The sequence below is a fragment of the Colletotrichum siamense genome, assembly GCF_013390195.1.
Source record: "Colletotrichum siamense strain Cg363 chromosome Unknown KSG_Cg363_contig04, whole genome shotgun sequence".
In the NCBI taxonomy this organism is placed as follows: Eukaryota; Fungi; Ascomycota; class Sordariomycetes; order Glomerellales; family Glomerellaceae; genus Colletotrichum; species Colletotrichum siamense.
In genome coordinates this window covers 2,125,061-2,152,693 of record NW_023501017.1, presented here as the reverse complement: position 1 = coordinate 2,152,693, position 27,633 = coordinate 2,125,061, and the positions used below count along the sequence as shown (strand labels likewise).

General features: G+C 44.8%; 10 protein-coding genes across 10 annotated transcripts; 5 read left to right on the top strand and 5 right to left on the bottom strand.

Moving 5' to 3' along the window:
- Nucleotides 1-15: 15 nt before the first annotated feature.
- Nucleotides 16-1,557, bottom strand: CGCS363_v006517 (uncharacterized protein; the record flags this gene model as incomplete). The annotated part of the gene is made up of 2 exons (XM_036638366.1): nucleotides 16-1,222; nucleotides 1,286-1,557. 2 exons carry the CDS (start codon nucleotides 1,555-1,557, stop codon nucleotides 16-18), a joined length of 1,479 nt encoding a protein of 492 aa, XP_036496748.1.
- Nucleotides 1,558-4,472: 2,915 nt separating this feature from the next.
- CGCS363_v006516 (uncharacterized protein) lies at nucleotides 4,473-5,293 on the bottom strand (the record flags this gene model as incomplete). The annotated part of the gene is made up of 3 exons (XM_036638365.1): nucleotides 4,473-4,868; nucleotides 4,937-5,032; nucleotides 5,090-5,293. 3 exons carry the CDS (start codon nucleotides 5,291-5,293, stop codon nucleotides 4,473-4,475), a joined length of 696 nt encoding a protein of 231 aa, XP_036496747.1.
- A 1,493-nt stretch (nucleotides 5,294-6,786) lies between these two features.
- On the top strand, nucleotides 6,787-8,190 carry CGCS363_v006515 (Acyltransferase BOA11; the record flags this gene model as incomplete). Its single annotated transcript, XM_036638364.1, has 1 exon — nucleotides 6,787-8,190. One exon carries the CDS (start codon nucleotides 6,787-6,789, stop codon nucleotides 8,188-8,190), a length of 1,404 nt encoding a protein of 467 aa, XP_036496749.1.
- A 1,050-nt stretch (nucleotides 8,191-9,240) lies between these two features.
- On the top strand, nucleotides 9,241-11,420 carry CGCS363_v006514 (WSC domain-containing protein; the record flags this gene model as incomplete). The annotated part of the gene is made up of 6 exons (XM_036638363.1): nucleotides 9,241-9,495; nucleotides 9,585-10,622; nucleotides 10,676-10,718; nucleotides 10,779-10,784; nucleotides 10,855-10,978; nucleotides 11,039-11,420. The coding sequence occupies 6 exons, from the start codon at nucleotides 9,241-9,243 to the stop codon at nucleotides 11,418-11,420; spliced, it is 1,848 nt and encodes a 615-aa protein (XP_036495764.1).
- A 420-nt stretch (nucleotides 11,421-11,840) lies between these two features.
- Nucleotides 11,841-13,112, bottom strand: anmK-1 (Anhydro-N-acetylmuramic acid kinase; the record flags this gene model as incomplete). The annotated part of the gene is made up of 1 exon (XM_036638362.1): nucleotides 11,841-13,112. One exon carries the CDS (start codon nucleotides 13,110-13,112, stop codon nucleotides 11,841-11,843), a length of 1,272 nt encoding a protein of 423 aa, XP_036496744.1.
- Nucleotides 13,113-13,994: 882 nt separating this feature from the next.
- Nucleotides 13,995-15,109, bottom strand: CGCS363_v006512 (Transaldolase; the record flags this gene model as incomplete). The annotated part of the gene is made up of 3 exons (XM_036638361.1): nucleotides 13,995-14,176; nucleotides 14,240-14,962; nucleotides 15,037-15,109. 3 exons carry the CDS (start codon nucleotides 15,107-15,109, stop codon nucleotides 13,995-13,997), a joined length of 978 nt encoding a protein of 325 aa, XP_036496743.1.
- A 701-nt stretch (nucleotides 15,110-15,810) lies between these two features.
- Nucleotides 15,811-17,361, top strand: HXT13 (Hexose transporter HXT13; the record flags this gene model as incomplete). The annotated part of the gene is made up of 1 exon (XM_036638360.1): nucleotides 15,811-17,361. One exon carries the CDS (start codon nucleotides 15,811-15,813, stop codon nucleotides 17,359-17,361), a length of 1,551 nt encoding a protein of 516 aa, XP_036496746.1.
- A 6,168-nt stretch (nucleotides 17,362-23,529) lies between these two features.
- CGCS363_v006510 (uncharacterized protein) lies at nucleotides 23,530-24,543 on the top strand (the record flags this gene model as incomplete). Its single annotated transcript, XM_036638359.1, has 4 exons — nucleotides 23,530-23,549; nucleotides 23,600-23,641; nucleotides 23,695-24,001; nucleotides 24,055-24,543. 4 exons carry the CDS (start codon nucleotides 23,530-23,532, stop codon nucleotides 24,541-24,543), a joined length of 858 nt encoding a protein of 285 aa, XP_036496745.1.
- A 174-nt stretch (nucleotides 24,544-24,717) lies between these two features.
- YPT2 (Uncharacterized protein) lies at nucleotides 24,718-25,635 on the bottom strand (the record flags this gene model as incomplete). Its single annotated transcript, XM_036638358.1, has 1 exon — nucleotides 24,718-25,635. One exon carries the CDS (start codon nucleotides 25,633-25,635, stop codon nucleotides 24,718-24,720), a length of 918 nt encoding a protein of 305 aa, XP_036495850.1.
- A 460-nt stretch (nucleotides 25,636-26,095) lies between these two features.
- RED2-4 (Dehydrogenase RED2) lies at nucleotides 26,096-26,915 on the top strand (the record flags this gene model as incomplete). Its single annotated transcript, XM_036638357.1, has 2 exons — nucleotides 26,096-26,438; nucleotides 26,518-26,915. 2 exons carry the CDS (start codon nucleotides 26,096-26,098, stop codon nucleotides 26,913-26,915), a joined length of 741 nt encoding a protein of 246 aa, XP_036495851.1.
- Between the last annotated feature and the right edge of the window lie 718 nt (nucleotides 26,916-27,633).

The following is a 27,633-nucleotide window of genomic DNA, read 5'->3' as shown; positions in this document are numbered from 1 at the left end:
GCATGAAGTCGAATATCAACAGCTAACTAACACAAAGCTATACGACTCCTGGGGCAGAGACCTTACCGAGTAAGGCACGTCCGCATCCTTGACCTTTTCCATTATTTGCAAATGGGAAGATGTCGGGTATTGCAACAGTCTCAAGCTGTGCCCTATTCTATAGTGAGGGATATCGAAGTTCCCTAGGTGCTTAAGCAGCTTGCTAGTCTGTTCAGTGCGGAATGAGTGAGATGACCTCGCCCCCCGTTTGATTGCTTCTGTAAATGGTTGACTGAAGAAGGAATGAAAAAACTCGAAAAGATCCGACGCATAAAAAACAGCCGAGGCGACAACAAAGGCCGTGGAAAAGGCCGCGTGTGATATGTAGGTGATAGCAACGTTCACGTTCGAAAGTTCCCGGATTGGTCTGAAAAAGAATCGGAAGCTGAGTACCTCAGATCGGATTCGGTTTCCTCTCAGAACCAGAGCTGCCTCCAGAAGCCCCCAGGGAGTATCGTGCTTGACATGCTGTGTTAAACAAAGGCTGCCTCCTACCATCCCCGCTTGACCCGGCCCATCATGCACTCGGCCGGATGAGCTGTCAATGGTGAAAGTTCCCATCCAGGCCTCCAGATAGTTGCGGTTTTCCGATTTGTTTCCGATTCCCGAGAGCGCATTTTCCCGTAATTTCTGCTTAGTCTTAGCCGCAAGATGGAACGACGAAGATGCGTGGCTTTGATGCAGGATTTGATCGACTATGTTGCTCACGAAAGACGCATTCGCAGCTGGGAGAATCAATCCGCCGAACGCAATTGCAGCATCGACGGCCACATTCAATCCGCTTTTCATCAGCATAAGCGGCATCGTGACGTCTTGGTACACCGCATCTACTGACTGAACTTCTTTACTAGCGTGTTCGAGTAAGGTGATGGTTTCGAGGGAGTTTGATAATGAGCTCCTACGACTCAAAGGCAAAATCTTGTCCAACACGTTTTCGGAGGCTTTCGGTTGTAATTCTCTGAAAGGAAGTAGCTTTGGTAATGGCGATTCCAGGGGATGTTGTGTCTGAGGCGCGGGCAGAATATTCATGGGTTTCCGCTCAATGTATGACTTTTCCTGCGCGTCTGCTATCTTCTCTAGCGTACCCTGCATTTTCTCCAGAGCGTATTCGATCTTTTGGGCCCGAATTTGACTCTCATCGTATCTTGTTGATTGCTCTTGTCTCATGACAAGTTCATTTCGCCTTGAGAAAGTCCGTGAGTCGCCAGTATTCTGATCATAGCTCTCGAGTGTTTGGTTGACTTACCTGCCAGTTACTGAGAGCGCCGCGGTCATGGAGGAGGTAAGACGGCCGATGCGCACGGAGGTTTGGTTGATATTGTCCGCCTCCCCAGCCCATCTGAGTCTCTTCACGATCAACTCGAACACGCTATCCTGAGGTAGTTCCTGACAGTTTTCCAACACCTTGCAAAGGTACCTGAACTCGTGATCAAACAGTGCTAAGAGGCTTTGGATGGCGGGCAAATGTTGTCCTTCGTAGATCAAAGACGGACAAGACTGGAAGTCCTGAAGCCACATCTTGGTGTCGTGGATAATATTGGTGGAGGCGCGTATCTCAACCAGTAACCGAGTCTTCGTTGACGGTGCATTTTTGCATTTGCTGAACAATTCGTATAGCTTATGACCTCTCTGGAAAACAAGATCAGCCGCACCGACTACCGCCAAGACGTTGGCGGTGACGGAAAGTGAGTCGTTATCGGCCATGTAATGATGGAGTTTTGCGAATCAGACTGTGTGTGTATGATGGACAGATACACTGCTAGCAGCGCTGGATTGGGAGGAGCAGGCTTTATCAATCCAGAGTGGGTTGTAGGATGCGTTGCTGGTTGCTGGTCTGAGGGGCGCAGCACTCCGCCTCCGCGCCGGCTGAGTACACATGAGAGATATGAGAGGCCAGCAACCAGGTCATGTGGTTCTCAGATATGCAAGATGCAGGTCTTTGGAGCAGGCTTTCTGGTGTAACGGTAGAGGCCTTCTGCCCAGCCAATCGCAGCGACTTTGATCAATTGGCAAGCTTTGTCTCAGTAAAATGATACGGAAGATTTGTGAGCAGGTCAAATTTTCTTAGTCGAGTTTATAGATGTTCATTAATTCTTTTTAGCATTCTGTTACATCAACTCAGAGAAACATTTACGCAGATCTTACAAAGAATGCTCTGCTTAATAGCCTGAGGCACTGGCCCAGGTAGTAATACTCTTACAAAATTATTCTTGAATCACTTTTGTTGCCGACGCTGCCCAGAGATCTACATCACAACACCAAATTAAAGGGAGTTGTGCACTGTAGATATCGCTGGTTTTGTATGGTGCTACTGCCTGCTAGTATCTTCTTCGTCTCACTACAGGTTCAGATCTCAGCTAACTCTCGAAGTCCTACACAATTAAAACTCTTTGAGAGCATGTGTGTGCTGCACATTATATCGAGGAGTGCGGGATACTGAAATTCATCCCAAGTCTTTCTAACATAGATACTTTCCTTCGGATACCTTAGATACACCGCAGAGTACGTAAGATTATCCGAGACAGGAATCGTAACCTGATCTTCGTCATTATCGTGCTCAGACAGATCCTTGGCTTCACAACAGTTCAAGGTGATATCCTTTTTTGAGCCAGAAGGCACATTGTCTAGAAGCCCTCCAAAGACTTTAGCTTGGTTGCTTCCATCTGGCGAATTCTCCGACTTTCTGATGGCCATGATCATGTTGTTCTTGTGTCGAGGGTTGCGTCGCCGGCCGCGATCAGCCCCACGGCCGAGTCCAGGCAGTCGCGGCGGAACGTGATGGTTTAGTTCAGCTCGATTGCACGTAAATGGCGTGATTGACATGGAATTCATCGCGGCTTGAATATTTCGAGTGGTCTCCGTCAACTTGATGACTTCTATCTTTGTGACGTGTAGTTCTTTCCGAACAACGAGGTCATTCTGCCTACGAAATTATGAGTAGGTTTTGTCAGATGGGGCAATAATTCTCGCCGTACCTTCCACTCACGGACAAGGCTGCAATCATTGAAGTAGTTAAACGATGAAGCCTATTGCAGGATTGGGCTATGGTTTGTTCTTCGATGGCCCACCGGAAATTCTTTGTCAATTGATTAAACCAGCCACCGCGGACAGTCGCCCGAGAATCATTTATCATGTTGCACAACAGGTCGAATTCTTGTCCAAAAAGAGTAAGAATTGTCTTGACATCCAGAAAAGAATGCCCATCTGTAGCAGTGAGGGTGGAATTTTGGTGATCGTCGAGGTATATACGGGCTTGAGCTATTGTCGATGTAGACGCTAATAGTTCTGCGAGGAGAAAGGCCTTGGCCGCCGGGGCGTTCCGGCATCGACTGTACAGATCGTAGAGCTCTTTTCCGTTTCTGAAGACGACATCTGCAAGGCCTATGACTCCTGCGATGTTGGCGGTCAAGGAAAGAGCGTTGCTGTCGCCCATACTCCTACTTTTGACGGGCGCAGGTGATAATTGAACGAAATGATGGGCGAGAATGATGAAAATGCGAGAAATGGATGAAGCTGACGTTGGCTATTATGTGTTCAGTCATCCTGAGTGCCAGTGGCTGAGCAGCATCAGACTATTGCCAAGATAGTACATCGTTGGTCCGGAATTTGCAGGCAAGAGAGTGAGGCGAGAGCTTTCGTCCAATTGCCGAGACATTCCCCCACACTAGCTGGCCGCCTTGATCCGCAAAAACTCAGGAGATGCTGGAATGAGTTACTTTGGCAAGAATGCTCACACAATGTCACGCTCACTGCATTCATGATTCGACATTGAAGGCCTGGCGAGGCACAGGCCCATCAATCGTCGCTGGCAAGTACTATGGTGCGATACAGCCCGCCCACTGCGCATACTAGAGAACGAATGGAAATCATGGAACTTTGACTACCGAGTTCTTAGACTTTCCTGTACAAAACTGGACTGAACCACGATGGAACGCCCGTTGATGTTCTCATCTGACCCTGAAGCGGCGGACATACTCTTCCCAACACCGTCCCCCGCGGTGATCCTATTCGTGAGACCAATTTCGTCTCCCTCTTCGTCGAGCTTCACTCTGCCATCTCCGCCACTGCCAAAGTTGAACCTCGAACCCCCGTATGTGAAAAGCGCACCAGCCCCCTTTTGCGAGTTACCCCCTGTTCCCCCTTTTCCTGATCTCCATGGTGCACTGGCTGATGATGGGCCGGACTGACCATTGCTCCGCTGACTAGACGATAGCTTATGACGGACGAGATGTCGGAGAGGTGCTAGGTGGGGGAGGCAAGCAGATACTATGGCAACCGACGGTTCGATTGCCGACCAGATGAACACGGGGCCCATCATCCAGGTAATGTCCGTGGATTTAGAGAACTTGTCGAGGTACCAGATTCGAACGACGCTGGCGACGCAAACACTATCAGACATGTCAGTTATTGAACTGCCACGAAGGAAAAAGGGACTAGTCGCACAAGCTACCCAGAAGCATGATGCTGCACACAGCCAACTTCTTTCTCCCTGACATCTGCAATTTCAAAATTTGTGGTATCGGAAGGAGTAGAACTATTATGTCGTTGATCATGTTGATGATACCAAGGGCGAGGTAGAATGTGTTCAGGTCGATGCATGTCCCTTGCGCTCCAATGAATTGATCCCAGTAAAAATGCAAGGGTTTGCAAGCGTTGCCCATAGTTCCCCAAATGACGATCGGATAGGCAATGGAGAGGAAGTAGCCCGTAATCAACGACAGTCTGAAGGAGGGCACTCGAGAGATAAAGACGCGCTGGTAGAAGAGGAGGATAGAGATTTTAGTCGCGGCGCAGGCGGTGCCATAGACAAACGTGTAGGCGTACAGAATCTAAGCCCAGAAGATTGCTGTTAGAAACGAAGGCATAATCATCGGAGGCGCCAACTTGCCTGGAAAACCTTCGTAAGACCAGGGAGCGTGAAGGACCAGATATGGTTGCCGGCGCCATATGTACCGCCGGCGATGCTAAGGCCGACCGTCGCGCCGACGAGGAGCTATCACCAAAAAGGTCAGTTCAACATTCGAAGCCATTTCATCTTGTAGGAACATACCAAAGACCCAACGATAGCCCAGTCATCGGCCTTCAAATCATGCCCTTGAACAAATCTAGACAAAATTCTCAAAGCCACAGCCGCAGAAGCGAGGACTGCGAGAACAATGACTGCAGCATTGTTTTGCGCAACGCTACTCTCAGCGATGTCGATACCGTCTGGCGGCGGTCCAAATACAGCAACAATGTCTGCATTGGGTTCCATCATCAAGGTGAAGAGATCGAGAACCCGGCACGAAGCAACGCCATGGTGAATGGGGGCGGAAAGACATATTTTACGCCGCACATATTTCCTCGACCACGACAAGAAAGATTTTCGTCATGCAGAACCGAGCAGCTTTGGCGGGAAATGGCTGCGGCAGAGTCTCTACGCGGAAGGAACGCCGGTTGCGGGAAAAGAAATTCTGGACGCGAGTCTGAGCTGGAATTCGAAGATTGGGCTCGTGCTGGTCGTTGGTCGTCGTTATCCCAGACGTAGTCTCCACAAACTTGCAGACTGGTTGATGAAGACCCAGATGTTCAGTGGTTGTGGGATACATCTTCCGTGCACAGTCACATTCGGATCGGCTCCTCTCTTAGCATGAGAAAAAGATGTCGTTGGTCGTTGGTTCATATCGTATGATTCTCTTGTGGCCTGTTCCATAAAGTGGGACCGTATATGCATGTGTAGTTTCTCCGTACAGGGAACGAATGCACAGACGAGGGGATGCTGTTGGTTCTCGTCTGGAGGCGGCTCGGGCTGCTAGGGTCCCAGGCATTTCATGACGACGATTCTGCGGTTGGCCCTGGTATCTGCAGCTCACTGTAGCCCTTGAAATGTGATGAGCATTCTTCACATGCATCCGGAAGAAATGGACGAACAGGTTGAGGAGGAGGTCCGATGCATTGTAGAGCTGAGGTTCTTGAACACTTCGACCTACTCCTTGCGGTTTTTGAATTCCTAAGAAGGGAAGAAAGATTCAATGGCATATGTCGAATAACAAAAGGCCACCTCTCGATTGTGACACATGTAGCAATGAAGAAATCAGGGAAACACAACGATACCTTTATCTCGATATTGTTATGTACGTTGTGCTTGAGCCTAGCCGCTGTCATGTAAGGAACTCTTTAGCATACTAACGGGCTGCAGCGGCGGGGAAGTAACTCCTAGCGGGCCGACTTGGCTTGCATGGATTGTTAAGCGGTGGTGGGTGCAACTTCGTTGACAAGGATCTCCAATTTCTCCGGCCAATATTCGAAAGCAGTAGGTGATCTGACGATGTGTTGCGAGCAGCCGTTGGCAGTTTCAAAAGAGATTAGTAGCTCGACTCACCTGAAGGTGCAATGCAAAGAATAATGAAGATGTTCTGCATGCTCAACAGTATCCTGCCGGTCTTGCCCCGTTTGGAGTGGCGGGTATGAAATTCGGTCCACTTGTTGGTACGGGGGTGCAGGCATCTTCAATCCGTACCTGGCATCAACCATGGCGGCCGTTGGTTCATAGGACGAACATACAATGAAGTGACTAGAATGTACGTCTGAGGCGCAGCACAAATGCGTCGGAGGAAGTCAGGCCGACCCTCTTACAACTCAAGACGGCAAAACAGGCCCTTCAACATTCTGTGCCGTCATTAAATCAGTCTCACCCCTCTCTCTACCCCTCGACCGTTTTCACTGTTTTCTGCAACGTGAATTATTTCTCGACAACCTATCATTACCATGGGCTCCTTATCAGGCTGGACAGAGATTCCCGATCTTACGCCCCTCGAGCGTATCGGTCCGAAAGGCTATCTTCGCTATGTCTTCCCGTTCCAACTTCCTGATGACTACGATCTCGAGGAAGCAGCTTCGGTACTCCGCGCAGGATATGAAGCCGCCCAGAGAAGAATTGCGGTCCTCGATTGCGAGGCTGTTCCAAACCCAGACGCCAAGCAAGCCGGTACTCTAAAGCTACAGAGGTTGCGCTCAGGCGAAGTAGAAGGCATCGCCGTCAAGGACTTGAGAACACCAGGGGCCTTCCCAATGACCTATTCGGAGCTCAAGTCTAAAGCCTTCCCTGTGTCTGCTTTCGATGCCAACACCATCATGCGCCGCTCCGTCTGGCCCTCTGCAGGGGAACGTCTTCCTGTCTCCCTTCCCCAAGCCAACTTCATCCCAGGGGGCATGATTCTCTCCTGGTGTATCTTCCATATGTTTGGCGATGGTAACACCTTTCTCACCTGGACCAAAGTCTGGGCGGAGGAGTGTCGGCGTGCCCAAGGCCTCGACATCACCGACCCCTTCAAGCTTGACGAGGCTCTAATCAGAGACCGTCAACGGATCATGAAGCCCTCTGGAAAGAACAAGGGCAATCCCGAGGACCACCCGGAATATACTATACTCCCGCTTACACCCCAGGGTATGCCACCTAACATGCTCTCCGAGGCCCACCGGGGGCAGGTCTTTTACTTCTCCCCTGAGTCTCTGGCCAGACTCAAGGCTGAAGCATCCCCTCAGAATGCGACAGAGCCAACAAACCAGAAATGGATCTCCACCAATGATGCTCTTTCTGCCCTTCTTTGGCGCACGGTCATGGCTGTACAATCTCCACTTGAGACTCTCGAAGGCAACCCTGTCTCCGTCTATAACATTGCCATAGATGGCCGCCCGCGCACCGATCCACCGGTCCATCCTCACACTATGGGGTGCTTCCTGGGCTATGTTGCAGCCTCCGCTCCGATTCGGAAGATGCTCGGCTCAGCAAGCCTGGCTGACCTGGCAATATTGGTCCGCCAAGCGCTACTTCGAGCAGGTAGCCAGTTCGTCGACGATGTTGCGACGTTGATCGACACCGTGGAAGATGTCAACCGAGTCTTACCCACTGCTTTGCTCGATGTTCCGGGTAATAACTGTATCCAGAGCTCTTGGGTCAATTTCTCATTGTACGATGTTCAGTGGGGCCCATCTCTTGGTAACAGCATTCAAGCTGTTCGTTCTCCTCATGTTGGAGTTATCAACGGGTTGCAGGTTGTGCTGCCAATCTTGCCGGATGGTGGAATGGAGATTCTTGTTGGTGTTGAGGCCAACTGTTTGGATAGGTTGATGCATGAACCTCTGTGGATGAAGTTCGCTGAACCACGATGAGCTCCGTTGCTGTTTGTATTTCAATTATCGGGCGCTTCTTGGAATAATACAGTTGTGTTATTTTATTGTACTGATTGCAAATCCATCCCCAAACATCCTGATGATTCAAAGCAGCCCGAGGAGAAGAGTAATGGTCCAATCTTTGCATCAATGTAAATTGATCAAGAGTCATCAATGTAAATTAATCAAGAGTCGCTTAAGCTGGGTCTTTTCTCTCTGTCCAGTCAAGTCTGTTGAAGGCTTGAAGCCTAACCTGGCCTGCGCATTCTCTGAATCGCTTAGATATTTCTTGGCATCTCTCGCCTCAAAGGCCTGGAGCTCACATGGCTCGCGTTTCAGCTTCTTCTGGACAATGGAAATACTAGAGCGCGCTACACAAACAACCTTATTTCCCCAGCCTGACAAAGAACATCCTTAGCACAGTCGATCATTCATTCTGCGCGTTGCTGGCTATTCGTTTCGGCTTGGCGCTAATGCCAAATCCGGCCCTTCCCGCGTAACGAATCAAAGAAAACATTACCTGGGGAGCGGTTAGTCATAGTTGGAATTGAGCAGTGATACTGATCAGCGCATGATTCAACACGTGCCTCACAATGGGAGTGACACAGCCACACAAGTAACTGCCGTTAGTTATGGCCACTTACTACTCGAATGTCGAACCGAGAAAACCGGTTGTAACAAGGCAAGCCATGAGAGGGACGGTTTTAACGTTAGACTACCAGTACGAAGGAAGCCTGCCTAATGCGGCGAGTTTCGTCGATGATCAACTTCTCAGGGCGCTTTCCTAGGTACCAATGATGTTAGCTTCGAATAAATTGGCATCCAGGCTTCTGAGTGCTTGCCGCTTCGTTCAAACGTGGCTTTTTGGACGCTCAGCTGGAACAGAAGTTGGCCCTACGAGGTGGCCAATGCTGGTCCTTCGACTCTCATCGCGATCATCGTCTCATTGATAAGTATGAATGCCGCAGCCATCGACATCGCGGAGTGTTGTCCATCCAGCCTAGTCAGTCAACGCGTTCTCTCGCTTTTTCACTCATTTCCACTTCCAAGATGCCTTCTTTTTCAGTTTCGACTCTCGTATTCCTTCTTTCGGCGTCTGGTCACGCCGCATGTATCGCCAAACGCGAGGTCAATGTTGGAGCAAATCTTCCAAATGGATGGACTTACAAGGGCTGCTACACCGATGGACCTAGCCGTCAACTGGCTCGAGCCAGCTACGCGGATCCTTCCATGACAGAAGAGTCTTGCGTCAATTTCTGTCAAGACCATGGCTTTCCTGTAGCTGGGGTTGAGTATTCTTCAGAGGTATGTGCTTTTCCGGGCATTTTACTCCGCCAGTGCCATACTTCCTTTAATATCTTGTTGTCTTCTCGCTGACTTCGTAATAATCACAGTGTTGGTGCGACTACAAGATCCCCGCCGAACGGAGGCCTGAGACGGACTGCAACATGGTCTGCAGCGGTGATTCGACAGAGTACTGCGGCGCGGGCAATAGGTTGACCGTCTTTTCCAATGGAGGAACTAGTCCTGCTGTCAATCCTGGCCCTTCAGGCTGGACATCTCTCGGTTGCTACACGGATAGCGGCACCCGAACGCTCTCATACCGAGCGGGCGTATCAGGAGGCGGCTCTGCAATGTCCGTTCTGCAGTGTACCACTACATGCACAGCCGCTGGCTTCGCGTTTGCTGGAGTGGAATACGGTACAGAGTGTTGGTGCGATGACGCCATTCGAGGGGGAGCCTCAAGTGCTCCAGAAGACGACTGCAACATGCTTTGCGGAGGCAACAATTCTGAACTCTGCGGCGGACCCAACCGTATCAATCTCTACAAGGGGGCAGTTGCTCCAGAGACACCAAGCGTTTTGCCCACAGGGTGGAAATCCCAAGGCTGCTTGAAAGACAACATTGGCGGCCGAAGCCTCGGTGTTTATGTCGGTGTGGAAGGTGGCAACACGAATGTAGCCAATTGCATTGCAGCATGCGCTGCAGCTGGCTACGCCTTGGCTGGTGTCGAGTACGCGCAAGAATGCTGGTGTGATAACTCCATCAGGTTTGGTGGTGTCCCTACCACTGACGGCTGCAACATGCCCTGCAATGGGAACACGGCGGAGATGTGCGGTGGCCCCGATCGACTCAATCTCTACTCGCTTGCATCATTGGACTTGGGCTTCTCATCAACATCGTCTTCAGCCATTGTCATTCCATCTTCCAGTTTGACAACTTCTTTGCCAACATTTTCCACCTCAATGACTTCTGTCATTGCGCTGACCTCCTCCATTTCATCTATTGGCACCACTCTGGTGACTCCATCCACCACACTCATTCCCATCGTTTCTACGACGACAATCATACCCACATCTTCAACCACTTTGAGCGTTTCCACACCTAGCTCAACAGCTACCGCTCAAGTATCTGTGTCAACATCATCAACTGTAATAACTCGTGATTCCAAACAATTCGAAGGGCAAAACGCTGAATGAAACAGGCTCCTGGCGGCTCAGCAGCGAGTGCTTGCACCAGAACATCTCGTAAGTCACCTCAATCACTCTGGGTCTGATTATCTGGACACTCAACTGACTTACTCTTAGCTGACAGTATGTATCCCGTGGAATAATTGGATTAATCTCATATCTCACAAGTTGAAGTTACTGACACACAACTCAGGTGCTTACGTCAAGAACGCTGGTTTCGAGAGTGGCCTTGCCAACTGGGCCTTTAAGGTTACGTCCGGAGATGTTACGGCAGAAGTCATCACTGACAACCATCCAATGGGCGGATGTTCAGCTCTGTAAGAACCTGACGTTGAGATTGCCCATCCTGAGTAGAGCTAATTCTCGCCGCTTTTTAGCATGTTGACACCCCGTTCCTCTCCATCTGACGGCGTTCGCCGGGCTGTCCTCCGCCAGACACTTGCTGGTGTCAATATCACTGAGCCAAGAGCATTTGCCGGCTTCTTTGGTCGACTAACTAAAGCCACGATTGATGATGGCGGTCCTCAAATTACCGTCAACTACGGAGGAGTGCGCATTCACCAGTGGGATGCTTGTGGATCTTCTCAGAACAAGTGCAACCTCAACGCTCCTGGTACATTGGGCTATTACAAGATAGTTACCAAGCTATCGCTTAGTCTCGCCGCGGCGAAGAACACAGATATTGTGGTGGAAGTTGTTTGGAGTGATACTAATGGAAAGAACAACCCGGTCCTATTGGACGACATCATCCTCCTGTGAGGAGCGTTGATCCTCTTCTTTGTTAGCATAGATATCTAGATGACTATGATGAAAAGATCTGCTTTGAAATGTTCAATTCTATGTAGCTTGTGGACATGTTGCATGAGACGTCAGCCTCTACGCTAACTGACACAGAAGTGTATGCGCACCCTCCCTATTTGCGGATCCCACATTGACAGAGTCCAACACACAAGACATTCGGACATGGAATAAAATGGTCAGGTTACATGCAACATGAAAGTTAGAAAGTCACAACATTGGGATGAAGGTCTTCGGAAGAATCTCCAGATAAGGCATAACACTCATGCTACATAACTTTCATGTCTAGGTATGCTCATGCTACATCTCGCGCGCTTGCTGCCCCATTACAACTCAACCCGTAATTCGGGAAAACATGTACAATGAAAATGTTCGTAATAATTAATGTCCATCGGCAGTTAACCCCAGCACCTTCTCGTCTCTTCCAACAACGGGCTCCGAGTTCTTGGCTCTCCGGGGAGCCAGGCTAAGTTTTCCAAGAGAAGCATATCTCACAGCACCCCCTGCAGCTGGAATATTGTTTGCCAGGCTCCGCTTGTTGGCAAATGCCAAGGTAGCAAACTTGATGGCCTCCTTGTATGCAGCAGGAATTCCGAACTCGTCGCTAGTCACGAGCTTCAACCCGTGCTTCTCCACCTCTTCTCCGAGATTTTTCATCAGCGTCGCGTTCCGAGTACCGCCCCCAGATGCCACAACTCGTGTAACCTCTGTTTTCGGGAGAATGAAGTCTGCCAGGCTCTTCGTGATGGATATTGCCGTAAATTGTGTCAGCGTTGCGAGAAGGTCCTCGGTGGATGCTGTGGAATATCTCTCAAGAACGGCATCTGCATATGCCGCGCCAAAGTCAAGACGCCATGCGGACCTTGGTGGCTTCCGCGTGTAAAAGTCATGCTGCAGGAGCTCTTCGTGAAGTTTGGGGATAACCTGTCCTTGCGCTGCAAGCTCGCCATCTTTGTCGTAGCCTCTACCAGTGCGAGCTTTGCAGACATGGTCGATCATGACATTTCCCGGGCCTGTGTCGAATGCCATCATCTTGCTTCGGTCCGCATTAGCGAGCTGCAGGTTCGCGATCCCGCCAATGTTCAGAGTGACCATCGGTCTATCATTGCGAAAAGCGACAAAGTCAAGGTACTGCATAAGAGGTGCAGCAGAACCACCAAGGGCATGGTCGAGAGGTCGAAACTGGGTGACCGTATCGACATCGGTCAGCGCGGCGACGACACCGGACTCGGCAATAAAAAAGCCGCAAGGAAACCCTCCTTTTAGCCAGCGGTCCACAAGACTCTTGTTTCCACTTAGGACATACTCCCTCTCTTTTACACGGTCTGGCGGCTCTTGGTAGATAGTCTGGCCGTCGTAGCCGATGACGTCGATGTCTTCGGGCTTCAGATTGTTTCTCTGAATGAGGTCATTGGCTGCCTCGGCATACAGCGCACCGGCGGCATAGTTTAACCGCGTCATTTCGAAGATGGTCAAATCATTGTTGAAGGCTCGCAGGATCAACGGTTGAAGTTCGAGAGGCCAGTCTACCGTCAGGCCGTCGACGTATTGGGGTCGAGAAGGATGGCCGTCCTCCGCGATTCCGATCTGGCAAAGAACGGCATCGACACCGTCGAAAGACGAGCCGCTGTTCAAGCCTACGATGTAGGTCATTTTGAAGGCGCTGTGAAGAGAACGATGTGATGTGGCTTGGGGAAGAGGTGAGACCGGGTGCCTGTCTGGGCTGCCCTCCCGACTTATACCAAGACAAATGCTAGCATCGGGCCGTGGTTTGGGAGATCTGGAAACAGGATCATTCCCCGTCCAGTGTCCAGATTACCGAGCAATTATGTGGGGGTTGACAGCTTCCAGATCTGATCACATTGCCATATTAGGAATCGGAGCATGGACTAGTTTGCTAGCCCATCGGGGGATCCCCCGAAGAGAGGGGAAGTCACACAAAGCCAAGTGGAGACAACTTGTAGCTGATGTTGCACGCTGTGGACGTGAGCTGACCTATCTTACGAGAACTGCAGGTTGCAGCCGATAGAGAGCCTGTTAAATCGCTGCAAGTCATACGATTCGGGAGAATACATCCGCTCAAATGAAAAGTCCAGAATATGCCAAGAATCGTGCTCCTCCAGATGCAAGAACTTGATAGTCTTCCCAACACAAAGAGTCACCATCACATGATCAACGCCGAACTCCGTCGCGAATGAATACTGTGATGATCTATTCAGTGAGAAACCAAGACACTGCCTAATTCCTTATGTTTCTGCGCGACTATACTTTCCATATACTTGATAGATCATCAGATTTTGTTTCAATCAGAATAACCCCCTTCATAGTAACTAGAGACAACGACAATACTCACGACGACAACGACGAAAATGAAAATCATAGACATAGTAACAGTAGTAATAATGAATGGCAGAGGCGACGATAGCGGCGGCGTCGACAGCAAGTAGGCAGGAAGAGTGGTCGCTCCACCGCAGGAAAGATGGGGGGCCTCAAGAATAATCATCGAAGACTATGAGTTGTCTGTTCGTGATAACTCTAGCAAAACTGTCCCACATGAAGCATCTTTGATAGCAAAAGCTTGAGCTTTTCTGTGTCTTCGCCAAATTTTCTCATAGCCTCGGCTGACTTTTCAACAGCGCACTCGTCACTATTGAAAGCCCATCTGAATGCTGATTCATCATTGATGTAGGAAGATTTCTGCAGGTTCGTATTCCGTGCTAAAAAAACGTTAGCGGAAGATTTTCTGACTCTGGTTGGTTATTATCAGCAAAAGCACTTACCAGATTCTAGCGTCAATCTACGATCGACAGGCTCAGACTCTTGTTCCAAAGCCTCAAGAATTGCCGGCGAAGCTGTCAGCAGATCGATACCCGCTAAATCTCGAATCTGCTTGGTGCTGCGGAAACTGGCAGCCATTACCTGGGTCTTGAACTCGTACTTCCTCAGATAGTTCTGTATCTTTGAGACAGTCTCAACACCCAAATCATTCGTAATACCGTGCACCTTTCCCCAGTCTGCTATTCGCCCGACGTAAGGCGCAACGGCATCAACCCCGGCTTCGGCTGCGGTGATAGCCTGGACCAGTCCAAAGACCACGGTAATCAAGCAGCTCACACCATGGTCTCTCTGTAAAACACGTGCAGCCTGAATACCTTCCCAGGTAGCACTGATCTTGATGCGGACTTGACTCTTTGGCACACCCTGTTCACGGTAGAGGTCGATGATGCGCAAAGCTGCGGCGATAGTGGCCGCAGTATTGAAAGAGAGAGTGACGTCCACTTCGGTGCTGACTTTGCCAGTCAACTTGAAGATTTGCGTGCCAAACTGAACGGCAAGATGGTCCACTGCCGCGGTCAAACGCTCAGAGGACGAGATGACCGACGGCAGCGCGTTCGCGTACGCGATGGTGTTCGATATAAGTGTAGCGTACGACGGATTCTGTGCTGCTGAGTAAAGGAGACTTGGGTTTGTTGTTCCTTCAGAGGCGTTGAAATGAGATATTTCTAAATTCTGATTAGCAACTTCTGCTCCGTGCTTTCTGATGAGGAGCTCCAGAAATGCGAAGTAGTTGACTTACTGTCAAAGTCGGCTGTATCAGCAATCAGAACTGTGCCGGCATCTTGCAGGTGCTGTAAAGGTCCAGTGCCCATGATAATGTTTTCTTGCTCGCCGCCAGTACCTTTTCGATGCAAAGGGCAATAATTGTCAGGCAATGAGCTTTAGCAGTGTACTTGCTGGGATAACGAACAACCATCACCTAAGTCAATAGGGCACATCAACCTGGCAATACCGCAAGTAAGTTATGCTACATCTTCATCATTTCAAAATCATCAGCAATCAAGATATAACTGATAGCTGTTGATAAGCGTCGGGGGATAGTCCGTCGGATCAGTCCCCCGTCGGAGCATCCCCCGGGCGTTCAGGCCAACCAGGAACCTCCTGGCTTCAAGCACATTATCACGTCTCACCAAATCACTGACTAAGTAATAAACATTTGCTGCGACATTCTGTATAACCATCACTGTTTAAGCTTCAAGGCACGACTTACCAATATTAGCAGTTTCACTAGTCTACCGGAGCGTCCCCCGATTAAACAGTCTGGGCCCTCGTTTTCACAGCTCCTCCCCCTAAGCCTTACCCCAGACTCGGACAATATGTACCCCAGTGATCCATTCTTTACGGGCGGGGCTAGTGGGATTTAGTGATCTCTAGTGTTACGGCCCCACTGAACGTCAACCTGCCATCTACAAATATTCATCGCCAAGATGCCATGACTTGATTGCGCCGTTCGCTCAAGAGTTTGACATCGTTCAGCGATCTCTGTTCCAGTCGTTCTCGAAGCCCTCTCGAGATGGGCATGTTCAACATTGACTGGCGTTCCAACGCCTGGGCCCTGGCGTACTGCGGGGTCTCGACCTTCGGCGCTCTTTGTTATGGCTACGACCAGATTTACTACACTGGCCTCCTGGGAATGCGACCGTTCATTGACGATTATGGCACGGCGACCGATAGCAAAGGGCTCAAGGCCCTGACGACGTCCTTCATGTCGCTCACAGCTTCCATCATTTATGTCGGCGAACTCGTTGGCGCCCTACTTGCCGCTCCGATCAACGATCGCTGGGGTCGAAAGGCGGTGTTCTACTTCGCTTCTTCCTGCATCATCGCAGGGGCAATTGTCCAGCTTACCGCCCACGGTATCGAAGGCCTCATCATTCTCGGTCGCATTCTGATCGGTCTCGGCGTCGGGCAGTTCACGGTCACCTGCTTGCTGTACATCGGCGAGGTGGCTCCACTTGCGATCCGGGGGCCTGCACTGATGATGTTCCAATTCATGCAGTCCTGTTCCCAACTTGTCGGTTCAGGCATCACCCAAGGGACCGAGGCGATTCCCAACAAGAACGCATACCTGATCCCGATGGGTCTTTTGATACTTCTGCCTGGGCTGATGATCACGGCATTGCCGTTCACGCCAGAGAGCCCGACATGGTACGCGACAAAAGGACGGCTACCTGAAGCCGAGATAGCACTGAGGAAAATCAACAAGAGTCACCTCGACTACCAACCTGCTTACGACATTCAAGTTTTAGACGAGGCGGTCAAGAGAGAAGCTGCCTACGCTGCAGATTCTACCTGGATTTCTCTTCTGCGAGACCCAATCGAGCGACGCAAACTGATCTACTCCTGCGGCGCCATGGTTGCACAGCAAATCAACGGCATCCAGTTTTTCTATTCCTATGGTGTGGTTTTCGCGCAATCAATCGGCATCAAAGAGGCCTTCACAATTTCGCTTATTACAAATATTCTACAGGTCATCTCAGTTGCTGTTTCAGTTGTCCTTGGTAACAAAATTTCCCGTCGCAAGAATCTCCTAATTTGCACAGCCGGCATCTTCGGGGCGCTTGTCGTTGTTGGAGGACTGGGTTCGCAGAGAGCTCCGTTCTCCAACGGCACCAGCGCTGCCATTGTGGTTTTCTCGTACATCGTGATCGTTTGCTTCAATTTTTCGTTGGGTCCACTGGCTTTCACAATCGCCTCGGAGATGGCAGTGGGGCGCAACAGAAACAAGATCATGTCTTGCTCAATCGTCTGTTTCTTCCTGACTGTTTGGGTCATTGCTTTCGTTTCCCCTTACTTGTACTATGACGCGAACTTGGGACCCATGCTAGGGTTTGTCTGGGCAGGGACGACCATTATCACGCTCACATATGTCTGGTTCTGTGTTGGGGAAACGATGGGCCGAAGCAACCTCGAACTCGAACGATTTTTCTTGGAGAAGGTTCCGGTTCGGCAATGGAAGAGGCACCGCTTCATGGACGTGGCTGGTGCCGAGGATCCCAAGTCCGTGGTCCATGTGACTGAGAGCGAAACCCTTGGGAGTGGAATGTCCTCTGCTGCTAAATAACATCGGCCAAGGCCGGTAATTCTACTATAAGACGCCATAAAATACGATTGTATTAAGCATTGAAAATATGTGAATCATTCAGGGCCTCACCGACATTTCCCAGCCACGAGGGCTTGGTTTTTGACCTAGAATCCAGCTCTGGGTGACGTACACTCCGTTGCGTTAACAGCGTCCGCCCCCCTTTTTTTTCCCCGCTTATGCAAAAACATGAAAAAAAGCTAATTTTACGCTATAACGCGCATTTCTCTGCATTGCACGTAAAACGCGTCAAAGTTATCACTAACACCTTAATTACTATTAATTACTATAATCCTAGTAATATTTAAATATATAACTATATAATAGAGATATAAAGTATATATTTTATACTTCTATAGTAATTAATCTACTTATTAAAATATTACTAACTTAGCTAGTTACTTTATCTCTATACTATTTAACTAATAAAAGGTCTATTTTTATTATAAGAGATTAAAATAATATTTATTAAGGAATAGAAAAAGAGACTTACTATATAACTTTATATATCTATTTAGTATATAGTTTATATAGTTCTAAGTAATATATAAGTATACTAAGGAGCTTAATATAATTCTTTAGAGTAAATACTTTAGTAGTTAATAAAATTAATAAATCTCTTAATAGCTTAGCTTATTTATAATATTAAGTAAAAGTTTACTACTATATAGATTATACTCTATTATTTATAATTTACTACTAATTAGTATATATTTATAGTTTATTATATTAGATATATTAAGAAAGATACTAAGCAATAATAATAATATAATAACGCTTAGAATATTAAATCTATAGCTATTAATAATTATAATAATACTACTATTTAAAAACTAAAAGACTTATAAGCTAGTAAGTATTATTAGCTATACTAAATAAATAATTTAATAATATAGATTATAATATAATATTACTAATAAAATATAAAGATATAAGAGGTACTACTAAAGTTAATAAAAGATAGAAATATAATATTATATAGAGCTTCTTAAACTACTATAGTATTATAGTAATTTATCTCTTAAAAAGATATAAGATTTCCTATATAAAGTTTTTAAGATTTAGATTAATCGTTCTATAATTAGTTAATAGTTAAACTTAGCTAGCTAAATAAATAAGAAGTCTAAAATTATTACTACTTAGTAAAATAATAACTTATAATATAAATACTTATACTATATATAATAATATCGCCCTAATTAGCTAGTATTTATTAATAAATCTAGCGTTAATAAGGATATTAAGATATAGAAGACTAAATAAGTACTAAAAAAGCTTACTATATTTTAAACTATAGAGATTAATTAGTTTTAGAACTCTTATATATAAATCTTATTAGCCTTTATATTAAGTAATATTTTATATTTAACTATATATTATAGTATAACTAATAGTAATAGGTTTTTTTATTAGCTATAAAAGTACCTTATCTTAAAATATAAGCGTTTTCTAAAACTAAACTTTATTATTATTATAAATAACCTCTCTTACTATTATATACTTTAAATTAAGATATTATACTAAGTATTAAGTATCTATTTTAAGTTTCTACCTCTATATTCACTAAACTTTAACCTTATTAAAGAGTACTTTAGTAATCTAAAGTAATATATTAGGAAAATATATTTAAAATAGAATAATAATAAGAATAATATTTAGGATTTTATAAAATATCTATATAACTACACTATAGAGATTAGGTATTATCTACCCTAAATTGAGAGCTATTTCTGCTATTTATTTATTAACTTTAATAGGATAGAGTATATATTTAACGATATTAAACTATAAAAGGGAGGATAAGCTATAAGTATTAAATATTAATAAGTAATCTAAATTTTTATTATATATTTATATGTAATAAATCTTAATTATATTATTATATAATAGTTAATTATTAAATCTATAATTATAGCTAATAAGATTACTAAAAAGTTAGCTATAAGCATACTAAAATATAAAAAATACACTATTATCTATTATTTTCATTAGTAGCTATATATATATATTAATTTTACCTATATAATAGCTAAAACGCATTATTAATACTTATAATAATAATTTATAATAATAATATATTATTATAATTAGAGACTTTAACTATAATTAGAGACTTTAACTACTTCTAACTAATATTAAGATAAACTAAAGTATATTATTTATAGATCTAAAATAATAGTAATTCTATTACTTTTATATATATAGAGCAGTAGTATTAAATTTATAGCTATAAGTAGACTTTTCTATAGTTAAATATATTATATAAAAAATTATATATATAGTTAAACTTTATACTACTCTTATTATATCACTTTTCTTTATTATCCTCCTCTAAGTAATATATCTCTATTAATAATATATTACTTAAGATTTTAATCTAATTATCTTTATTACCTTACTTAACTTTATTTTATTTAATCTATAACTATATAGGTAGTATCTATAACGCTAATAGTAGTAATAATAAAATAAAACTAAAGAGTTCTAAAACGCTTATAAAGTTAGCTATATTTAATAGTAAATAGCTCTATATATACTTACTATATTAATTAATTTTAACTAATATACTATAGATCTCTTACTTAATAGATTAATATAGTACTAAAGTATTAATATATTAAGATAACTCTAACTCACCTAAAACTAGTACTATAGAGTTTTTAACTAATACTACTATTATCCCTCTTAGTAATCTAATATATATTCTTATATAAATATCTCCCTCTAACTCTTAATAGTTTAAATAAAGTTTAGAGTAAGATATTATATTAGAGAAAGCGTTAGACTATCCTCTATAATAAGCGCTATTATTTATAAAAGATTTAATTAAGTTTCTAATATCTTTAATAAGATATTAAGTAAAACCTTATTTAGTAAACTAAATATCTAGTAACTTATAAATTACTTATAAGCTACTATTTACTAATTATAGTTTCTATAGCGTCTTTTTAAACTCTTTATTAATATTATATTACTTACTATAAATAGATATAAACTACTTAATAAAGCTAGCTATTTAATCTAAAGCTTTTTAAAGTAAATCTAATACTATTAGCAAGGATAAATAAATTAAAAGTGCAATACTTAGTTAATAAATACTTAGAATATTTAATAGTAGAAGAGTTAGTAATAAATACTATAAAATATTTATATATAGCTAATATAGTAGCAATAGTACTACTAATAATAGCAGCTATATATATAAGTTAAGATATTAAAGATAACAATCTAGCGCCCCTATATTACTATATATATTAATAATAGTATTACTATTAGTATTAGTTAGGTTAGATCTTAACCTTAATAATAGAAGTATAGTATTTTTAGCCTTCTCTTCTATTATTACTATTATCTATTAATTATTATTAACCTTAATAATATTTTTATTTCTCTTACTTTAGCGTTTCTAATCCTCTATAAACTAATTATAAAGAATCTCACTAAGTAGTTCTTTAAGTAGTTCTATATTATTAATACTAGTCTATTTAATTATAATAGCTTTTACTTACTTTTCTATATAGTGAGATTTAATCTTATAGTACTTTTAGCTTAATATATAATACTAGTTAAACTTCTTATTACTTAAACTATTCTTATATCTCTAGTACTCTAAGTAAATATATATATAGAGAAGTTATCTATATATTCCCTCCTTCTAACACTTAATATTTATAAGATTATTAGCTTTATAATTAATCACTTCTTATATACTAGCTAAAACACCTACTTAGTTACCTTTTTAAAGCATTTATATACTAATTACTATATTACTAAAGATTAATATAACGCTATATTACTACTTAATAGTAAAATAGACTTTACTTCTCTCTTTAGCTTATTTAAGAGAGGGGATAATATTAACTTATAGAATACTTAGCTAAATAACCCCTCTAATAAATAGATAGACCTAAATAAAAATTAATATTAGTTTAGATATATTAATAAGCTTCCTCTAAATAATAATAATAGTAATATTAGCCTTCTTTATAATATATAAATAAACTACTTCTACTTTAAATTAAGTATTACTATTTACTTCTTAGTTTTTACTATTTATATTTAATATAAGAATAATACTAAATCTATTATATATAATACTCTTAATAGTTAGATTAAGAATAAGTAAACTATTACCTTTAAGCACTAAACTATAAGTAACTTAGATTTATAGTAAAGTTAGTTCCTTATTACTTATATTATCCTCCTTTTTAAATATATTATAAAATAATATAAATATATTATTAGTATTATAGTAAGAAGCTATAAGTATATTATCTATAAATTAAGTAGTTTAATAAGAAGTTAGGTTAACTAAAGTTAAGTTTAATTAAAATAATAATATTAATAAAAATAGAGTACTTTAGAGCTAGATTATATATAGTAAATCCTTTTTTTACTTCTTCTATATTATTATTACTTTTTAATAAGAAGATACTTTTAAAGCTCTTTATAATAATAGAGAAGCTATAAATATATACTTTCTTTATAATATAAATTTAGCTATTACTAAATTATTAATCTTAAGTTTAGCTTTAGTAATAATAACCTTTTTAATAACTTCTTTAATAGTAATAGCTTAATAAGCTTTCTTAGTAAGTATAATAATCCTAATTAATAGTAAAATAGAGTGTTAAAGAGGATCTCTAGTAGTATCTTATACTAGTTATTATATATATTATTATTTCTATATACTATTAGTAATAAGTAATAAATAATACCTAGAAAGGTTATTATCTACTTATTAAGCTATATAGTAGCGTTTAAGAGGTATTATAATACCCTTAGATAATAAGATTTAATAGAAATAGATTAATTAAAGCTATTAAAATAGGTTAATTACTATACTATAAATATCTATATAGTATTAGGCAAATTTTTATGTATATATAGGGATTATACGTGCGTAATTTCAGCAAAAAGGGGGGGCGGACGCTGTTAACGCAACGGAGTGTAGGCTAGTGACTTTTACACCTTGACAAATGTTAGCCGACGTTCCACCGATTGACTTCCCCTCCCCCTCCCAGTCGTTTCAATGTTTCTACTTTCACCTTTCTCCACCAAAGACATTGAAATCCAATCAGTGGTTGCGTTGCCATGATGTTCCGCGAAGATGGCGCCTACGCCCAAGACAAATCTTGCCTGCGATACCTGCCGTCAAAGAAAATCGCGATGCGATGGCGTTCGTCCGATCTGCACCCATTGCAGAAATGCGGGACGTGAGTGCACCTACAGGCCAACCCCGACAAGCCTAGAAGCGTAAGTGATCTCAACTACCAGCCATTATTCAGGATTCGCAGGTGTACTTTGCCAAGAAAGAAGTGAGGGGGGGTAGAGCCCAAACACTAAGACCATCACAGGGATAACTATGTTTTGTCCCGGTTAACACACGTAGAGGCACGCCTCAAGCAACTCGAAGAGAGATCAGATCACAGCCGTCGTGCAAGCGAAGGACTTGCGTCTACTTGTCACAGTACTCCGAGCGCGCATGCAACCTCATCTCAGCATTCCTCTCTCGTCAAGTTTCCAGAGCTTCACACTGCTGCGGCTTGCAAAATGCTTGTCTACTGGCCCAGGATCCGTATCAATTTTACCGTCCCTGGGATCTCGGCTGCAAATTATTTGTCCGAAACTGATCACTCGGACGCGACCCTGCTCAGCTCTCTCTCCTCAAGATCTTCGACCCCAACTTTGATGCTCTGGCAAGTGTCTCGAGTGCTCGAAGACTTCTATGATAATACTTCGAGTAATTTACCGGTCTACATCTCGGAGTTGATTCAGAGTTGTCCAAAGCTTAGTAGTCAATTTGTGGCTAACAACCTGCGAAACATGTTTGGAATGGACATGGACTCTTTGGACACTGTTCTTGTGGACATCAAACAGCTTCCGATCTCGATATTACTCGTTCTTTCCATCGCGCTAAGATCGGCTGATAATAGTCCACTCAATTTGGGACCAGAGCTACTGCTAGCACTCTCCGAGGCCAGTTTCACAAATGCACTCCAAAGTCAATGGACTTTGCTCTCTGTTGTAGACGACGAACGGATACCACTGTCTCTTCTCATGGCTTACTGCTTGATGTATTTCTGGGCAAGACCGTTTCATGCACTGGGATTAGTACAGTCGCTGGACCCGGTAATACGCACTTTCTCTATGAGGAATGGAGACGAATCGTACGTTGTTACACAAGATCAATGACCTCATCTTACTCACGTCTCCACAGTCTCGGAAGGCTCTACTACAGACTGCACTACATCATTGAATGGTAAGTGGAAATTTTTGCAAGCCAGATTTCCTTGGAAGACTCATGTGTTCTAGTGATATCCTCACCGAAGTTGATGGCATACCATCGGATAAAACATTCGAGGTGCTTACCAAAACCAACGATGAGTCCATGTCGGGCTTTCTGGAGAGTCATTTGTGGCTTAGAAGTCATCTCAATAAAGTACTCCAGTACCTTTACAGCACAAGCAAGGCATATGCCCAACCTCACGAACTTGCCGATCTGGTATGCAACTTGTCGGCGGACCTGCGGGGCTGGTTCCAATCTCAACCTTTGGGCGCCCAATTCGCACGCGACGCCACAGCATTTAGCATGAGCGTTCCCACCATGCCCCTACGAAAAGTGAGCAAGACTCTTTGTCAGAAAAAAGATCCACTGACATCCGGTGACTATAGAGAGAAATCGCACTACGATACTTCGCATGCGCCTTTCTGTTACATCGCCCCGTGTTGTACTTCTTCCTCCACAAGGACATGGAGTACACAGTACGACCCCCCGACACACAAGCACTTCGCTCCGACCAAGCACCCTGGATTCTCGAGTCGTGCAGAGACTGCATCGAGGGCGCCACGCTCTTTGTACACTTCTCATGCATATCCATGGACTCTCAGAGCAGCAAGATGGAGCGATCATATCGCAGCTGGTGTGACATCCAGCTTCTGTTCGCGGCATATTTGGTTCTGGTCCAGGTCAAATCTGTTCCTGCTCTGGTGCCCATCTTTCGGGTCCTGGGAGATATGGAGAATCTCCTCGACCAGGCTGAGCGTATGTTCGAACTGTTTCCCATCGACTCGTTGAAGATTCGCAAGAGCTTGGAGGTCCTTCGCAGCCAACGCCAAAATCTGGACGCCGCTTCACCGGTATATTCGCACGGTTCGGTGTGATGTTTGGATGTTGATGAAAATAACAACAGAGCTTCTACAGCTATATTTGAGAAGCAATACTAATTTAACTGAAGTTAAACGTATAAACTTGATAACCAACTAACCTAAATGTGAACTGTTGTGCCTACTATACAGATTCAGCCGTTGTCAGTATCTTCCCAAATCGACAGCTCTTCACATCATCAAAACACGTCGCAAGAATTGCTTTTGCCCTTCAACATTTTTTTCGAATGAAATCCCACCTTTGTACAAGTCAAAGTGGCCCCCTTCGACTCTGAGCGCCTCTCCTAGCGGCGCTCGCTTTACACATTGTTCTGCTGCTTCCAATGACGCTTCATGATCCCACGTCGGTAAGACAATCAGGTACGGTCGGGTGCTCTTGTGAACTTGTAACAGCGGCCGGGATAGCATGATACTCGACAAAGATCTCCCAGCAATCATGTTTGGCCAAGATGCCCCGTTCTCAGGCTCCAGCCTAGACCAGCCCTCAATGACCTCTTTGGAGGCCATGATAGCCGTCGAAGACCCGTCGCTCACCAGCTTCACATACTGTGGCTCTTGGAATCCCACCAATGAACCAACAATGTCTGCAGTAGCAGTGACTGCCAGTCTCAAAGACCGCAGTAGCGGCATTTGAAGGACACCCGCGGGGCCGTCCACCAGAGGACACTGAGAAATCCCGGCAACTAGGTCGTGATCCTCACTCATGAGCGCTGTGACATGCATGCCACCAAAACTGCTGCCCCACGCAACGATGCGGGAAGAGTCGACCCATTCGCTTTGGTCTGGATCCCGCACCCACTTGAGAACGTCTCGGAAATCTTGCAACTGGTGTTGGACGTTGAGAACGTTTCGTGGGGTGCCTTCGCTTTCCCCGAAGCCGATATAATCGAACGTCACCGCCACATATCCGTCTGAAGTGAAGGCGCTCGCGAAAGGAGACAAGCCCGCAGCTTTGATGGCTCCAATACCGTGGCCCATTACAATCGTTGGAACGGGTCGCTTGAGTCCATCTGGTTTATATATCGAGATGGCAATTTTCTGGTTGTTCCGGCTGGACCGAACGAACCCGTCTTCGATGGTATAACCCATTGTGACAGGGGTAGTGTCAAAAAGGACGGTGAACTGTTGGGGAGCGTCCACGAGATCTCCTTACAACGCAAGTTCAGTGCGTGCTTAGTATTCAGACTCGAAGTCGATGAAGAATGACAGAATCACTAATCATTATATTGCCTGCGCTGATCTCGCTACGAGAGCCAATTCTACAATTCGAGATCTTCGCACAGACAATATTCGAAGTTAAACCTCGGCTTGAAATGCGAAGTATCACATCGTCTGACGTCGCCCTGATGAAAGCTTAACTGGCGCAGTACGGCAGTTGCGGGGAAGACGTTGAACGGAGCCCGGACCCCACCTTCGGAGACGCTGTCCATCCGTCCATCCGGCCTGCATATACACGATAGCTCTTTGAGCTCACTATTCACGTACTCAAGCGTCATTACAACTGGTTCATGATTGATTGAGGCTGCTGGATGCTTTTCGCTGGTTCATCATGTCGACTCTACTCAATCTTGCACCCTCCGGCGTCACCGGACGAATTCCAGACCTGCTCCGCTTCTTGAAGATATCCAAAATCTCCAAATCGTTCTCTCGAAATGGCTGGGCAAGATATGCCTTGGCAATTCTACTCGGGTGGACAGCTATGAAGAAGGCGAGCAGAGCGCTGGGGAATGCCGCCTTGAATAACTACAACCATGACAAGTATGACTGGAGACGGGAGCTGGTGCTGGTTACCGGTGGTTCCGGTGACATGGGCGACATGCTCGTACGCAAGTTGGCAAAGAACTGCGTCAAAGTCGTCAGTATCGACATAGTTCCTCCAAGAACACCACTGCGTAAGTTCACCAACTTTCACGTCTCCTCATTCGTCTTTTTCTTGAGGGCGAGTTGTGTCTCATCTGACCGAATTTCCAGCATCCAACGCATACTTCTACCAAGCGAATATCACCAAGGCAACGTCCATCAAGGAGGCCGCGGACCAGATCCGGCAAGATCACGGAGACCCCACTGTCCTGGTCAACAACGCCGGCGTCATGAAGATCTCCACTATTCTCGACGAGACGGAGGAGCAAATCCGCCAAACCTTTGACGTAAACATCATTTCCAACTTCCTCCTGATCAAAGAGTTCCTCCCTTCAATGATCAAACGCAATCACGGCCACGTCGTCACGATTGCGAGCATGGCCAGCTTCGTGACCGGCGTGCAGAATGTCGACTACTCCTGCACCAAGGTCGGCGCTCTGGCCCTCCACGAGGGGCTGGCACAGGAACTTCGGCATCGCTACCATGCACCCAAGGTCCGAACGAGGTGAGGCCAAGCCCGAAAACCCTAGCTATATCATTTCGGGAGACGAGACTGACGCGGCCCCGCCGGGAATAGCATCATTCACCCAACATATGTGCGCACGGCTCTGATTGACAGAGTGCACAGCTCAGGAAAGTTCAAGGCCTTGCTGCTTGAGCCTGAACATGTCGTACACCAAATCTTCAAGCAAATTATGTCTGGACGTAGCGGGCAAGTATATGTGCCCAAGCAGTACTCGCGTGCTGCGGGAGCACGTGGGTGGCCTCACTGGGCCCAGGAAGGCCTCCGGAATGCACAAAAAGATGTACTCTTCCATGGTTAGCCGGTTGAGCAGCACAAGGCATGTGAGGGCGTGTTGAGTGAGCTCAGACTGTGTTGGGCTGTTTTGCTCATGATTCTCAACGACAGAATGACGTTCATTTACCTTTAGTGCATCACTAGTTGTGTTGGCTTTGCATCATGTGTAAATATGGATCGTAAATAATGAGGAGACTTTTCTGGTCCCAAGCGCGAACAAGAGTGAGGGTCTAGAGCGACGCCCAGGACCCACGTTCTCGACCCATTGTAGCAGTCTTGTGGTGCTTTTCGTAAGGTAGCATCCAAACCAAGCGACAAACACAGCCAAACGGCAAATGTGTGAGTCTTTGTGAATTCCATTATTAGATCACGTTTTTCTGAGTTGCGTGCATATTTATGGCCTCAGATATTTCTCATACGACGCCGCT